The sequence below is a fragment of the Symphalangus syndactylus genome, chromosome 2 (assembly GCF_028878055.3).
Source record: "Symphalangus syndactylus isolate Jambi chromosome 2, NHGRI_mSymSyn1-v2.1_pri, whole genome shotgun sequence".
NCBI classification, from domain to species: domain Eukaryota; kingdom Metazoa; phylum Chordata; class Mammalia; order Primates; family Hylobatidae; genus Symphalangus; species Symphalangus syndactylus.
This window is the reverse complement of record NC_072424.2, coordinates 23118234-23134627: the sequence shown is the minus strand read 5'-3', so window position 1 is coordinate 23134627 and position 16394 is coordinate 23118234. Positions and strand designations below refer to the sequence as shown.

General features: G+C 35.8%; 1 protein-coding gene across 4 annotated transcripts in view; it reads left to right on the top strand.

Annotated features, from left to right (window-relative positions):
• Positions 1-16394, top strand: part of ATRNL1 (attractin like 1) — an 861353-nt gene that overhangs the window by 233023 nt on the left and 611936 nt on the right. For 3 of the 4 annotated variants that reach the window (XM_055248210.2, XM_055248225.2, XM_055248215.2), the window contains exon 18: positions 1186-1404. The exons of the other annotated variant lie outside the window; for it this stretch is intronic. In XM_055248210.2, the coding sequence (XP_055104185.1) occupies positions 1186-1404 (219 nt within the window). The remainder of the gene's footprint in view (positions 1-1185; positions 1405-16394) is intronic. 4 annotated transcript variants of the gene reach the window in all.

Here is a 16394-nt window from a genome sequence, read left to right as displayed (position 1 = left end):
TGTTCACTGAGAAGTTCGTGCCATTGTTGTTTGTAGTTTTCTTAGGAATGTTTTTGTTTCCAGTAGTATTAAACACTGAGTGGCAGCTAAGCCATTAACATTATACAATGAAATTGAGTCTGCCAGAAATCTACCATTTTTTTTCTGTCATTGTTTTTTCTTTCATGTGACCAGAAGACATCATTCATGATGCCTTGTATGTTTGTCACTATCTTCTATTTATAATCAATCCCCAAGACAAAATATAATATTCCTAGCTAAATAATAGTAAAAGTAACTATGTAAATATGAAAAGTCTCTCAGCTTAATGTAAGATGCTTTGGTTGTTAAGTAAAAGTTTAAAACATTTCATAGCAATGGCTATGTCTGTGATGTTCGACTATAATGTCTGCTTATCTTTGGCAAACATCACCATATTCATAGTCTTTGCTGAGTCTCATAGGTTATACCTGAATCAAAAAACAAAAAGACGAAAAACCAACAATAACAAAGGTTGAGTATCAGCAAATGGGTCATGGAGTGTTATTTTACAGCCCTGAAAATTAGAATGTGTGCTCTGGTTGCCTGGCTGAAGGAGAGTACCAGGTTTTCATGTTCCCACCCAGCTTGGCTTTTTGGATGAGATTAAGTTTATTCATCACATAGTAGCCAAATACTAGTATCTGGGACCCTTGTGAGGAGCATTGTCCATAACAGGTAGTCCAAATATAGCCCAGCAATCTCAGGAAATGGGCAGACATCACTTACACTGAATGTCCACAGGCAGAATACAGAGTTCTTTCATTGAAGGTCCTTACGAGGCACAATAAGAATGACTAACGTGGCTTTATATCACAGACAATAATAAAGGTGGTCTGTAGGGCCCTAAATGAGCTCCCCAAAAGTTCTAGTACTGCCAGAATTTTCAGGGGTCTTCAATTACTGATTTTATTTTTCTCCATGTCATGGTTAACCACACCTTTTTTCACTCCTGTGGTGGCCTGTTTATCTCCTCTTTGTTTGTGATGTATGCTTTATTTGCTTTTAGTAATTGCTGTCCCTTAAGTATTATTGCAAAAATGTTTACGTTAACTTTAGATGACCTTTCATTGTTTTTATCATGATATATTTATTTTTTTATTAGGCTATAATTCTGTTTGAATGTATAGTCAGGTTAACATATTTGTCAATGTTCCTGTCACGCAGCTCAAAATTGTTCTGGATTGAGAACCTGTGGACAGTGTTTGGAACAGCCTGGATGTGGCTGGTGCAATGATCCTAGTAATACAGGAAGAGGACATTGCATTGAAGGTTCTTCACGGGGACCAATGAAGCTTATTGGAATGCACCACAATGAGATGGTTCTTGACACCAATCTTTGCCCCAAAGAAAAGAACTATGAGTGGTCCTTTATCCAGTGTCCAGGTAATAATAATGTGATGGAAACAATTTCAGTTTCTGCTTAAGGGATCCAAGAAGGAGTTTTCTGTTCTTATAATAAAGAAAATTTAGCTTTAGAAAAAAAGAACAATGAAAATGAGACTAAAATGTCAAAGATAAAAATTTATTCCATAGACTATATCTGTCTCAGTTTATGCAGGTGGTATTCTGTTTAGAATCATTAGATAGGCTAAATGAATTCGTGGAATATCATGATTAGCTTTCATTTCTTTTTTAATATTTAGTTATTTAGTTTAAGTTCTGGGATACATGTACAGAACTTGCAGGTTACATAAGCATATGTGCAACTGGTGGTTTGCTGCTCCTATTGACCCATCCTCTGAATTCCTTCCCCTTACCCCCAGCCTCGCAACAGGCCCTGGTACATGTTGTTCCCCTCCCTGTGTCCATGTGTTCTCATTGTTCAACTCCCACTTCGGAGTGAGAACATGCAGTGTTTCGTTTTCTGTCCCTGTGTTAGTTGGCTGAGGATGATGGCTTCCAGCTTCATCCATGTCCCTGCAAAGGACATGATCTCATTACTTTTTATGGCTACGCAGTATTCCATGGTGTATGTGAACCACATTTTCTATATCCAGTCTATCATTAATAGGCATTTGGGTTGGTTCCATGACTTTGCTATTGCAAGTAGTTCTATAATAAACATACATGTGCATGTGTCTTTATAGTAGAATGATTTATATTCCTTTATTTAGAATGATTATAATCCCAGTAATGGGATTGCTGGGTCAAATGGTATTTCTGGTTCTAGATCCTTGAGGAATCCCAGTGTAAAAACGAGCCTATGTCAGCCTCGCCAGCATCTGTTGTTTCTTGACTTTTTAATAGTCGCCATTCTGACTGGTGTGAGATGGTATCTCATTGTGGTTTTGATTTGCATTTCTCTAATGATCACTGATGTTGAGCTTTTTTTCATATGTTTGTTGGCTGTGTAAATGTCTTCTTTTGAGAAGTGTCTGTTCATATCCTTTGCCCGATTTTTTATGGAGTTGTTAATTTTTTTCTTGTAAATTTGTTTAAGTTCCTTGTAAGTTCTGGATATTAGACCTATGTCAGATGGGTAGATTGCAAAAATTTTCTGCTATTCTGTAGGTTGCCTGTTCACACTGATGATAGTTTCTTTTGCTGTGCAGAAGCTCTTTAGTTTAATTAGATCTTATTTGTCAATTTTGACTTCTGTTGCAGCTGCTTTTGGGATTTTCGTTATGAAGTCTTTGCCCATGCCTGTGTCCTGAATGTTATTGCCTAGGTTTTCTTCTAGGGTTTTTTATGGTTTGGGGTTTTATATTTAACTCTTTAATCCACCTTGAGTTAATTTTTATATAAGGTGTAAGGAATGGTTCCAGTTTCAGTTTTCTACATATGGCAAGCCAGTTTTCCCAGCACCATTTGTTGAATAGGAGATCCTTTCCCCATTGCTTGCTTTTATCAGGTTTGTTGAAGATCAGATGGTTGTAGATGTGTGGTGTTATTTCTGAGGTCTCTGTTCTGTTCCGTTGGTCTATGTCTGTTTTGGTTACTGTAGTCTTGTAGTATAGTTTGAAGTCAGGTAGCATGATGCCTCCAGCCATGTTCTTTTTGCTTAGGATCGTCTTGGCTATATGGAGGTCTTCTTTGATTCCATATGAAATTTAAAGTAGTTTTTTCTAATTCTGTGAAGAATGTCAATGGTAGGTTGATGGGAATAGCATTGAATCTATAAATTACTTTGGGCAGTGTGGCCATTTTTACGATATTGATTCTTCCTATCCATGAGGATAGAATGTTTTTCCACTTGTTTATGTCCTATTTTATTTCATTGAGCAGTGCTTTGTAGTTCTCCTTGAAGACATCCTTCACATCCCTTGTTAGCTGTATTTCTAGGTATTATATTCTCTTTGTAACAATTGTGCATGGGAGTTCATTCATGATTTGGCTCTCCTCTTGTGTATTGTTGGTGTAAAGGAATGCTGGTGATTTTTGCAAATTGATTTTGTATCCTGAGACTTTGCTGAAGTTGATTATCAGTTTAAGTAGTTTTTGGGCTGAGATGATGGGGTTTTCTAAACAAAAAATCGTGTTGTCTGCAAACAAAGAAAACTTGACTTCTTCTCTTCCTGTTTGAATACCTTCATTTCTTTCTCTTGCCTGATAGCCCTTGCCAGAACTTCCAGTACCATGTTGGATAGGAGTGGTGAGAGAGGGCATTCTTGTCTTGTACTGGTTTTCAAAGCAAATGCTTCTAGCTTTTGCCTATTTAATATGATATTGGCTGTGGGATTGTCATAAGAAGCTCCTATTATCAAGCTATGTTCCATCAATACCTAGTTTAGTGAGAGTTTTTAACATGAAAGGATGTTGAATTTTATCAAAGGCCTTTTCCGCATCTATTGAGATAATCATGTACTTTTTGGCTTTGGTTCTGTTTATGTGAGGAGTTACGTTTATTGATTTGCATATGTTGAACTAGCGTTGCATCCCAGGGATGAAGTCGACTTCTGGTGGATAAGTATTTTGATGTGCTGCTGGATTTGGTTTACCAGTATTTTATTGAGGATTTTCACATTGATGTTCATCAGGGAAATGGGCCAGAATTTTCTTTTTGTTGTGTCTCTTCCCCGTTTTGGTATCAGGTTGATGCTGGCTTCATAAAATTAGTTAGAAAGGAGTCTCTCCCTTTCAGTTGTTTGGAATAGTTTCAGTAGGAATGGTACCAGCTCCACTTTGTACCTCTGGTAGAATTTGGCTGTGAATCTGTCTGGTCCTGGGCTTTTTTTGGTTGGTAGGCTATTAATTACTCCCTCAATTTCAGAACTGTTAATGGTCTATTCAGGGATTCAACTTCTTCCTGGTTTAGTCTTGGGAGGTTGTGTGTATGTGTCAAGGAATTTATCCATTTCTTCTAGGTTTTCTAGTTTATTTGCATAGGGGTGTTTATAGTATTCACTGATGGTAGTCTGTATTTCTATAGAGTTGGTGGTCCTATCCCTTTTATCATTTTTTTATTATGTCTATTTGATTCTTCTTTCTTTTCTTCTTTATTAGTATAGCTAGCATTCTCTCTATTTTGTTAGTTTTTCAAAAACCAGCTCCTGGATTCATTGATTTTTTGGGGGGTTTTTCATGTCTCTATCTCTTTTAGTTCTGCTCTAATCTCAGTTATTTCTTGTCTTCTGCTAGCTTTTGGATTTGTTTGCTGTTGCTTCTCTAGTTCTTTTAGTTGTGATGTTAGGGTGTTGATTTGAGATCTCTCCAGCTTTCTCACGTGGGCATTTAGTGCTGTAAATTTTCCTCTGAACACTCCTTTAGCTGTGTCCCAGAGATTCTGGTATTTTGTATTTGTTCTCATTGTTTTCAAAGAACTTCTTGTTTTCTCCATTAATTTCATTATTTACCAAAGAGTCATTCAGGAACAGGTTGTTCAATTTCCATGTAAGTGTGTGGTTTTGAGTGAATTTCTTAATCCTGAGTTCTAATTTGATTGCCTTGTTGTCTGAGAGACTATTTGTAATGATTTCAGTTCTTTTCCATTTACTAAGGAGTGTTTTACTTCCAATTATGTGGTCAATTTTAGAATAAGTGCCATGTGGCACTGAGAAAAATGTATATTCTGTTGGTTTGGGGTAGAGAGTTTTGTAGATGTCTGTTAGGTCCACTTGATCCAGAGCTGAGTTCAAGTCCTGAATATCCTTGTGAATTTTTTGTCTTGATCTGTCTAATATTGACAATGGAGTGTTAAAGTGTCCCATTATTATTGCATGGGAGTTTAAGTCTCTTTGTAGGTCTCTATGAACTTGTTTTATGAATCTGGGTGCTCCTGTATTGGGTGCATATATATTTAGAATAGTTAACTCTTCTTGTTGAATTGTTCTCTTTACCATTATGTAATGCATTTTTGTCTTTGTTGGTTTAAAGTCTGTTTGTCAGAGACTAGTATTGCATTCCCTGCTTTTTTTTTTTTTTTTTACTTTCCATTTGCTTGGTAAATTTTCCTCCATCCCTTTATTTTGAGCCTATGTGTGTCTTTGCCTATGAGATTGGTCTCCTGAATACAGCACACTGATTGGTCTTGACTCTTTATCCAGTTTGCAAGTCTGTGTCTTTTAATTGGGGGATTTAGCCCATTTACTTTTAAGGTTAATACTGTTATGTGTAAATTTGATCCTGTCATCATGATACTGTCTGGTTATTTGGCACACTAGTTGATGCAGTTTCTTCATAGTGTCATTGATATTTATATCTCAGTGTGTTTTTGTAGTGGTTGGTACCGGCTTTTCCATTCCATATTTAGTGCTTCTTTTAGGATCTCTTGCAAGGCAGGCCTGGTGGTAACAAAATCCCTTAGGATTTGCTTGTCTAGAAAATATTTTATTTCTCCTTCTCTTATTAAGCTTAGTTTGGCTGGATATGAAATTCTGGGTTGAAAATTATTTTCTTTAAGAATGCTGCATATTGGTCCCTAGTCTCCTCTGGCTTGTAGAGTTTTTGCTGAGAGGTCCACTGTTAGTCTGTTGGGCTTCCCTTTGTAGGTGACCTGGTCTTTTTGTCTGGCTGCCATTAACACTTTTGCCTTCATTTTGCCCTTAGAGAATCTGATGATTATGTGTCTTTGGTTGATCTTCTCATGGAGTGTCTTAGTGGTGTTCTCTGTATTTCCTGAACTTGAATATTGGCCTGCCTTGCTAGGTTGGGGAAATTCTCCTGGATAATATTCTGAAGTGTGTTTTCCAGCTTGTTTTCATTCTCCCTGTCTACTTCAGGTACTCCAATCAATTGCAGGTTTGGTTTCTTTATGAGGTCCCATATTTCTTGGAAGCTTTGTTTCTTTTCATTCTTTTTTTCTGTAGTCTTGTCTGCATGCCTTATTTCAGCAAGGTGGTCTTCAAACTCTTACATTTTTTTCTTCCACTTGGTCACTTCGGCTATTGATACTTGTGTTTGCTTCATGAAGTTCTTGTGCTGTTTTTTTTTCAGCTCCATCAGATCATTTATGTTTCTCTCTAAACTGGTTATTCTAGTTATCAGCTCCTCTAACCTTTTATCAATGTTTTTAGCTTCCTTTAGCTCAGCGTAGTTTTTTATTACCCGCCTTCTGAAGCCTACTTCTGTGACTTCGTCCATCTCATCATCTGTCCAGTTCTGCACCCTTGCTGGAGAGATGTTGTGATCATTCGGAGGAGAATAGGCACTTTGGCCTTTTGGGTTTTTGGCATTTTTGTTGTTGTTGTTGTTGATTCTTTCTCATCTTCTTGAGTTTGTCTAGTTTTGAGTTTGAGTTTCAGTTTGTCTGTTTTCTTTGAGGCTGTTTACCCTTGGATAGGGTTTTTTTGTGGCGACTTTTGTTGTTGTTGCTTTCTGTTTGTTTTTCTTTCAATGATCAGGTCACTCTTAGGTAGGACTGCTGTGGTTTGCTGGGGGTTCACTTCAGCCCCTATTCATCTGTTTCACTTCTGCATCCAGAGATATCACTCAAGGAGACTGGAGAACAGCACAGATGGGTGCCTGCTCCTTCTTCTGGGATCTCTGACCTTGAGGGGTCAGCAAGTCTATGTCTTTTAAGTGGGAAGTTTAATTTGTTTACATTAAAAGTTACTATTTGATATGTGAGGGCTTATTTATGGCATTTTGTTAATAGATTTATGGTTGTTTTATATATCCTTTGCTCCTTTCTCTCTTATTGTTTATCATTGTGGTTTTTTAGTTTTCTGTAATGGTAGCATTTGAGTCCTTTCTCTTTCTTATTTGTGTTCTTGCTTCATCATACTTTCATTTGTTATTATGATGGCAAATATTGTCCTTTTACTTCCTGAAGCGTCTGTTTCAGGACTTCGCTATTGGTAATGAATTCCCTGTTTTTGCTTGTCTGAACGTAGCTATCATAACACTGAAGAGGGAAAGCTGAAAGCTTTTTTTTTTTTTTTTTTTTTTTAAGAACTGGAACAACACAGGGATGCCCACTTGCACCACTCTTGTTTAACATAGTACTGAAAGTCTTCAGACTGAGCAATTAGGCAAAAGCAAGACATTAAATGGATCTAAACTGGAAAGAAGGGAGTCAAATTGTACCTGTTTGCAGGTTACATGATCTTATATGTAGAAAAGCATAAAGACTCTATCAAGAAACTGTTAGTACTGACAAATGAATTCAGTAAAGTTACAGAATGCCTAATCAACACACAAAAATCAATAGCATTTTTATACATGAACAATGACTAGGAGAAAAGGAAATCAAGAAGGTAATACCATTTACAGTAGCTACAAATAATTAAAATACTTAGGAATAAATTTAACCAAGGAGATGAAAGACCTAGAAACCTTTAACATATACATTTTAACTTGTTAAAATATTTTTCAGATTTATATTACTACCAGTGAGATATAATAATGTTATTCATATAGGTCTATTCTTTTTCTTCATTTTTGTCTTATTTTTACTACTACATCTATATATGTTGTGGACCCAACAGTACTTTATTAAAATTATTACTTTATATAATTTTATATCTTTTAAAGAATTTGAGTGATGAAAGGAGGGCAAGTATATATTTATAGCTTTTATTATATTAATCTTTTTATCATTTCTGGCTTTCTTTTTTTGTTCCCATGGCTCCAAACCATCAGGTATCATATCTTTAGCCCAATACGGTTTTCTTGACTCACCTATTTTGTGCTTTTATTGGCAAACATGCTACATTTTTATGGTTATAAGACAAATAATACCATTATATACATATATTTAAAAATAATTCTTTAAAAATATCAGGTAACAGAAAAAAGGAAAATAAATATGCATTTCCTATATTTATTATTACACAATAATTACCAGTACTGTTTTTCTTTTTGCATGGAGTTGAACTACCATCTGGGTCACTTGCTTTCCTTGAACAACTTCCTTTAGTATTTCTTGTATGACTGGCCTTCTAGCATCTAATTCTCCTAATTTTTTAATATTTAGAAATCTCATTATTTCCCTAATTTTTTAAAGGTAGCTTTGCTTGGTAGAGGCTTCTTAGCATTGTTCTTTTGAGTATATATTATTATACTGCTTACTGGCCTCTATTATTTCTGATTTAAAATCAGTTGTTAATCTTATTGGGCTTTTTTGTAAGTGAGAAATGATTTTATCTCTTCTTTCAAGATTTTGTCCTTGTTGTTGCTTTCATCAGTTTAATTATAATGGGTCTTTTTGTGGATCTCTTTATGTTTGTCCTATTTAGAGTTTTTTAGGTTTCTTGGATGTGTAAGTTAATGTTTTTCATCAAATTTGAGTTTTCAGAAACTATGTTTTCAAATAATTTTTATTTTCTTTTCTCTTTCTCCCTCCTCTCTTTCCAGTGTTTCTGTTATTCATGTGATGGTAAAATTAATGATGTCCCATATGTTTTTCCAAGCTCTGCTTACTTTTCTCCATTCCTAGTTCTCTCTGTATTTTAGATTATATAATCTGTCAGTCTACTTTAAGCTTGCTGATTATTTTTCTACCAGTTCAGATCTTCTGTTGAATTCTTCTAGTGTATGTTATTGTACGTTTCTACTTCATTTGTTTTTTCTTCAAAATTTTTATTTCTTTGTTGATATTCTCTATTTGATGAGACATTGTCATCATACCCTTCTTCTTCAGGTATGATTTCCTTCCTTCCTTCCTTCCTTCCTTCCTTCCTTCCTTCCTTCCTTCCTTCCCTCCCTCCCTCCCTCCCTCCCTCCCTCCCTCCTTCCTTCCTTCCTTCCTTCCTTCCTTCCTTCCTTCCTTCCTTCCTTCCCTCCGTCCCTCCCTCCCTCCCCTCCGTCCCTCCCTCCCTCCCCTCCTCTCCTCCCTCCCTCCCCTCCTCCCTCCTTCCTTATTTATTTATTGAGACAGAGTTTCACTCTGGTTGCCCAGGCTGGAGTGCAATGGCGCGATCTCGGCTCACTGCAACCTCCGCCTCCTGGGTTCAAGCAATTCTCCTGCCTCAGCCTCCCGAGTATCTGGGATTACAGGCACGTGCAGCCACACCTGACTAATTTTGTATTTAGTAGAGACAGGGTTTTGCTGTGTTGGCCAGTCTGTCCTTCAACTCCTGACCTCAGGTGATCCACCCACCTTGGCCTCCCAAAGTCCTGGGATTACAGGTGTGCACCACCGTGCCTGGCCCCTTATTTTTTGTATCTTTATATCTTTTTTTTTTTTTTTTTTTTCTGAGACAGAGTCTTGCTCTGTTGCCCAGGCTGGAGTGCAGTGGCGTGATCTCGGCTCACTGCAAGCTCCATCTCCCGGGTTCACACCATTCTCCTGCGTCAGCCTCCCAAGTAGCTGGAACTACAGGCGCCCGCCACCCTGCCTGGCTAATTTTTTGTATTTTTAGTAGAGACAGAGTTTCACTATGTTAGCCAGGATGGTCTCGATCTCCTGACTTCGTGATCTGCCCACCTCAGCCTCCCAAGCCTGTTGGGATTACAGGCGTGAGCCACTGCACTTGACCTATTTTTATCTTTTATGTGTATTCTTTGTTTTAATCAACTTTCTCTCTTTTTTTAATCTCCTGGTTTTTATGGTGTTTTTGAATTTTTTATGTTGAGATTTAATTTAGAATTTTTTTTCTCTTCCATTTCAGGGTTTGGCAAACCAAGGTCGGTAGGCCAAATCTGGTCTGCTGCAGATTTATGTAAAGAATCTTTTATCAAAGTACAACTCTACCCAGTTATTTCTGTATTATGTTTGTTTGCTTTTGCACTACAGTTGCAGAAAGGAATAGTTGTGATAGAGACTGGCCTGCAAAGCATAAAATGCTATGTAGTCCTTTATGTAAAAAAAGTTTTATCACTTCCTTTCTTGTAGTATATTTGTATAACCTGGGTTGTGGATGTATCTACAAGGGCCATTTACATGTGCTTTTACAGTATCTATGGGGTTTTTTTTGTTTTCAGAGCAGATTTATATTAATATTTTACTTGGTGGTTTGTTCACCAAATGTGTGATGTGAATTTAAGATTACCATATAAGCCTGACATATACTTTAAGTTCTCACAAGTGATGTTTTTCTTTCATAAACATATCCCAGGGGACTTAAAATTCTGTTCTGCTTTTTGTAGAGCTTGTGATGTGTTTTAATACCCTTTTCATAGATAGTGTCTCCAGTTGATAGAATCACTTTATGAACATGGTTCAGTTTAGCTTGCTTCCTTTAGGATGCCAAGAATTATATCTTCTTGGTCTGCTGGATTTTGGAACCCATGCCTCCTAGTTCTTATTTGTCTATTCCATGTGTAGTAAAATTTGGTCGCTAGCTCGAACTTAGCTTTACTATTCTTATTTTGAATCTCTGCTTCATTTCTAGCATCTGATAATTCCCACTTCTTTTAAATTGGTATACGTATTGAAAAAATGCTTTGGGTAAACTTTTGTCTTAAATTTCTGTGTATATTTTTAAAATTTATTAAGATTGTCACAAAGATATTTTTATATGTTGCACATCTGTTGCAGAGCAACTATTTTTCAAAACTATGTACTTATTTGCATATCAAATGCTGAGTTGTCATTATATTTTATTTTGATTTTTTTCTGTTTGTGTGTCCATAAATGAGGAGCCATCTGGAGTGGTTTTAAAATTTAGAGAAAATAGAATGGATGGCTTCTCTTTAGTTTTATTCCTATTCCATAGCTACTGAGTTATTAGATGATATTAGAACCTTTCAAGCAACAATGTAACCTCAACACTCTTATGTGCAAGCTTGCATTACCTGTCGATCTAACACTCTTTTGGTAGTGGGGAATAGAACATAACCATAGGCTTACTAATACATCATTTTCTTGTTGGTATTTGATACAGCCGTTATGCCTGGGTCCTCTTTTCTATAATATACTTTCTCCTTTGCCATTGCTACCATACTAGTTATAAGGTGTGACAATTACCAGACTTTTTTCACCAGATATTTTTTTCTGCAGTTAGATCTAAAGTATACTGGCTTTCTGCATCATATATAGACCATGTCAGGCTTCCTTGATTTATGCTTTCCACCAGATGGATGAAGGAATACCAGTGATATGCTTCTTGACTGCCCTACGACTAACCTTTGTTTTCAGAATTTTTCTTATTCAGGAAAGGACGGTTGAGTGGCATTTTGCTAGGGAACCTCTTTTATCATGAAGAGGTATTATAGATTAATACCTTCTAGTTTTGTTCATGTAGGTCACCATAATGCCTATCATTGCTGGTACATTTACTTATTATTTTATTGTTAATCTGTGAGGGAGATGTTAGATATGAGTGCTAAACTTAGCTGTCTTATTCAGATGTTAAAACATTTTTTTTAATGATTCTTCCAAATGGCCAGAAATTTCATGAAGTTGTTACAGTAACCCATTTCTTACTTTAAATCTTCTGGTAAGTCTTTACATGTAGTGGGCACTCAATAAATTTTGTTTTTACCTGAGTGAATTAATTAGTGGTGTCATAGAGTAAATTTTCTATGAAACAATACCTTAAACTTTTAAGGATAATGTTATAAAATTAAAGTTTTTAATAACATTATTGTAAAGATAATATTAATTTATTATAGACAATTGGTAATACAGAAAAATCTTACTATAGTAAGATACCCATCAGCTTTTCCATAAGCATATTTATACATTTCATCACAAAATTGTCATTATGTTAAATTGAAACAAAATATGCACATGTTTCATGGGGTTCAATGCGATGTTTTAATACAGGTATATGTTGTATAATGGTCGAATCATGGTAATTAACGTATCTATTACCTTAAACATTTATAATGTCTTTGTTGTGAGAACATTCAGAATCCTTTTTTCTAGCTATTTGAAATGCATTATTGTTAGCTATAATCACCTTACTACTGTTCTTGTACTCTATTGCATAGTAGATATTCCTCTTATCTGTAACATTGTATGCATTAACCAACATCTCCCTATCTCCCCCTCCTCCTATTCTCTCGTTTCTTGTAATCATCATTATACTCTTAATGACTATGAGTTATATTTTTTAAAGATATCATATATGACTAAGATGATGTGGTGTTTGTCTCTCTGTGCCTGGCTTATTTCACTTAAGAAAATGTCATCTAAACTCATCCATGTTGTCCCAAATGATGGGATTTTATTTTTTTATGGAACTTTTTCATGGCTGAAAAATATTTCACTATGTGTGTGTGTGTGTGTATGTATGTATGTATGTATTTATTTATTTATTCACACTTTCTTTATCCATTCATCCGTGTTTGGTATTTAGGTTGATCGTATATTTTGGCTATTGTGTGTAGTGCTGCAATATATTAATACATTGGAGTGCTGATGTCTCTTCAACATACTGATTTTATTTCCTTTGGATATACACCCAGTAGTGGGATTGCTGGATCATATAGTATTATATTTTTATTTTTTTGAGAAACCTCCAACTGTTTTTGATGTACCAGTTTACATTCCCATAAAAAATGTATAGAGATCCCCCTTTCTCCACATACGTGCCAGCATTTGTTTTTTTCACTGTCAGTTTTATAATTTACCCATGGCCCTAGGAGTATGTTCTTTAATTTCTATCTATTTGTACAGTGTTTGAAATTCCTTCTCTTTTCTTCTAGTTTTATTTCATTATGGTCAGAAAAGATACTTCATATGATTTTGATATATTTAATTCATTAAGACTTTTTTCCTAACATATTAGCTATCCTGAAGAATGTTGCATATGCATTTGAGAAGAATGTGAATTCTATAGCTTTTGAATGGAACATTTTGTATATGTGAAGTCATTTTTGTCTTAAATTCAGTTTGTGTCCAGTGTTTCCTCATTTATTTTATGTCTTGATGATCTGTCCATTGCTGAAAGTTGGGTGTTAACATTCCTCTACTACTATTGTGTTGCTTTCTATACCTCCCTTTGGATCTATTCATTTTTGCTTTCTATATTAAGTTACTCCAATGTGCATTCCCTATAAATTCTCAATTGTTCTATCCTCTTGTATTGATCCCTTTATCAGTAAATATTGACCTCTTTTATCTCTTTTTATAGTTTTTGACTTAGTCTATTTTGTCTAATAGAAGTATATTTAATCCTACTTTTTCATTTGCATGCAATATGTTTTTGCATCTCATTACTTTAAGTCTATGCACATTCTTAAAGGTGAATTGAATCTTTTGTTGGCAGTATGTAGTTGGGTCTTTTTTCTTTATTCATTGACTCACTGTTTGTCTTTTATTTGGAGAATTTAAGCCCTTTACATTCAAGGTAATTATTGGAAGGTAAAGATTTTGTACTGCCATATTGCTACTTGTTTTCTAGTTGTTTTGTGGAACATTTCTTTCTTTCTTCTTCTCTTAACTGCCTCCCTTTGTGTTAAGTGATTTTCTCTAGCAATATGATTTGATTTCTTGCTTTTTTGTTTTTAGTATATATATTGTAGACTTTTGGTTTTTGCTTACCTTGAGCCTAACAAAAGACATCATATCATTTTAAAAGGCTATTTTGAATTGATAAGCCAATTTTGGTCAGAAGAAAAGGAAAAACCCACTCTATTCTTTAACTTCATTACTCTTCTATATTTTGCATTTTTGATGTCATAATTTACATCTTATATTGCTTATCCCATAACCAAATCATTTTAGTTGTTATTATTTTTATTTGCCTTGGTTTTTAACCTTCCTAGTAAGGATATAATTATTTCTTCACCCATGATTACCATGTTAGAGTATTCTGAATTTGTTTAGATACTTATCTTTACCTGTCAGTTTTATAGTTTTGAACGTTTTTTTGTTACACATTAGGATTATTATTTTTTCTTTTAGTTCGAACAACTCCTTTCAGTATTTTTTTGTAATGTAGTTCTGGTTACAACGGTTTTCTTCAGCTTTTGTTTATCTGGGAATGTCTTTAGTCTTTATTTCTAATGAATAAGTTTGCTCTATGCGGTATTCTTGGTGGACAGTTTTGTTGTCTTTGAATATGTCATCCCACTCTCTCTTGGCCTGTGGGGTTTCTCCTGGTAACTCTACTGTCAGGCATATTGGAATTCCTTTATGTGTTATTTGCTTTTTTTTTTTCTGATGCTGCTTTCAGTGTTCTCTCTCTTTGACTTTTGAGAGAGTGGTTATATATGTCTTAGGATTATCTTATTTGGATTGAATCTGTTTTGTTACCTTTCACCTTTCTGTACTTGAATATTTATATCTTTCTTCAGGTTTGGACATTTTCTGTTATTATTTTTTTAAATAAGCTTTCTTCCCCATTTTCATATTTTATTCTTTTTGAACACTAATGATACACAGATTTGCTCTTTTGACACTGTTTCATAGAACCTCTGCGTTTTTCTCATTGCTTATCTTTTTTCTTCTCTGAGTGTGTATTTTTCCAATAGCTTGTTTTTGAAATCAGTGATTCTTCTGCTTTGCCATTCTGCTATTGATGCACTTTATTGCGTTATTTTTGTTTGTTTGTTTGTTTTTTTTGAGACGGAGTCTTGCTCTGTTGCCCAGGCTGGAGTGCAGTGGTGTGATCTTGGCTCACTGCAACCTCCGCCTCCTGGGTTCATGCCATTCTCCTGCCTCAGCCTCCCGAGTAGCTGGGACTACAGGCATTCGCCACCACGCCTGGCTAATTTTTTTGTATTTTTAGTAGAGATGGGGTTTCACCACATTAGCCAGGATCCTCTCAATCTCCTGACCTTCTGATCCGCCCGCCTCGGCTTCCCAGAGTGCTGGGATTACAGGTGTGAGCCACCGTGCGCGGCCTGTATTTTTCATTTCATTTATTATTCTTTTTAGCTCCTGGATTACTGTTTGATTTTTTTAAATGATTTCAATTTGTTTGTTGAATTTCTCTGACAAATTCCTCATTTGTTCCTCTGTGTTGTATTGACATTGCTGATTTTTTTTAAACAGCTATATTTTAATTCTTTGATTGCCTATGATTTATGTGCATATGTTTAGGATTAGTAATTGGCACCTTGTTTTGGGCATTTCATGAGGCTATCTTTTCCAAGCTAATCTTATTTCTTCTTTACAAGTGTCTCTGTATGTGTGTTGATGAATTAGGTATTTTTTTCCAGTCTTTGCAGTCTGGATTTGTTTGTGACTGTTCTATTTGGGTGGGCTTGTTGACATATTCTGAGCGTACTGACTCTTGTATTTCATTTTAGTGCTAGAAGGTGCCCTGAGCCCAGCTTTGACATGATTGTCTAATGCAGGATCCAAACTCATTGTGATCATGGGAGATCCACATTGGGTGCCCAGACCATGTAAGAGATCAGGGTCAGACCCTCACGTATGAAGGATTGTAGACCATCTATCTGACATTGTGGCACTCATAAACATCCTCTGTGGTGTGGCATCCTCTCTGCCAGGGATGGTAAGCCACTGCGAAGTTCTTTGTGCTGCCTGTTACTAGCCCTACTCTTTCTTTTTTCCATAGGTGGCCTCAGGTGGTTCAGCCCCATTGTACTTGTGGTGCTCTTCATGGGCTGTTGCAGAAGCAAATCTCCCATGGAGGGATTCACGATGGTAGAGAAGCATAATGCCTACCTCCAGCTTCCTCTTTTGAGTGTAGAATCCTTGAGTCCTGGAGGCCTTTCTGTGTATAGTACTCTAAGGGCTTGGGGATGGGGTGTTGTGGTCACAGAAAACTGATTCTCTTCATCCAACTGTACTTTTACTAGTCTGTAGTCTGGAGAGGCTTCACAGCCTTACTTGTGCATTCAGGTTTTTTTAGCCCTCGTAAAGCCAATTGTATGTGTGGGTGGTTGTTCAAATTGATGTTTCTTCATGGGTATGATTGTTGGAGAAACCCATTTTGCTGTTTACTCTGCTTCCTTGAGTTTAACATTGCGATCTTTCTAAATATAATGCTCTGTATTAATTGCTTCTCTTGATTTGTCATGAACATTATTCCTTGCTATTAAATTTTCTAATTGTTTCATAATGTAATATGGAGTTTAAAAACATATTGTAATTTTTCTGAATTTCATAAAGAGGATGATGAGCATTTTTTCAT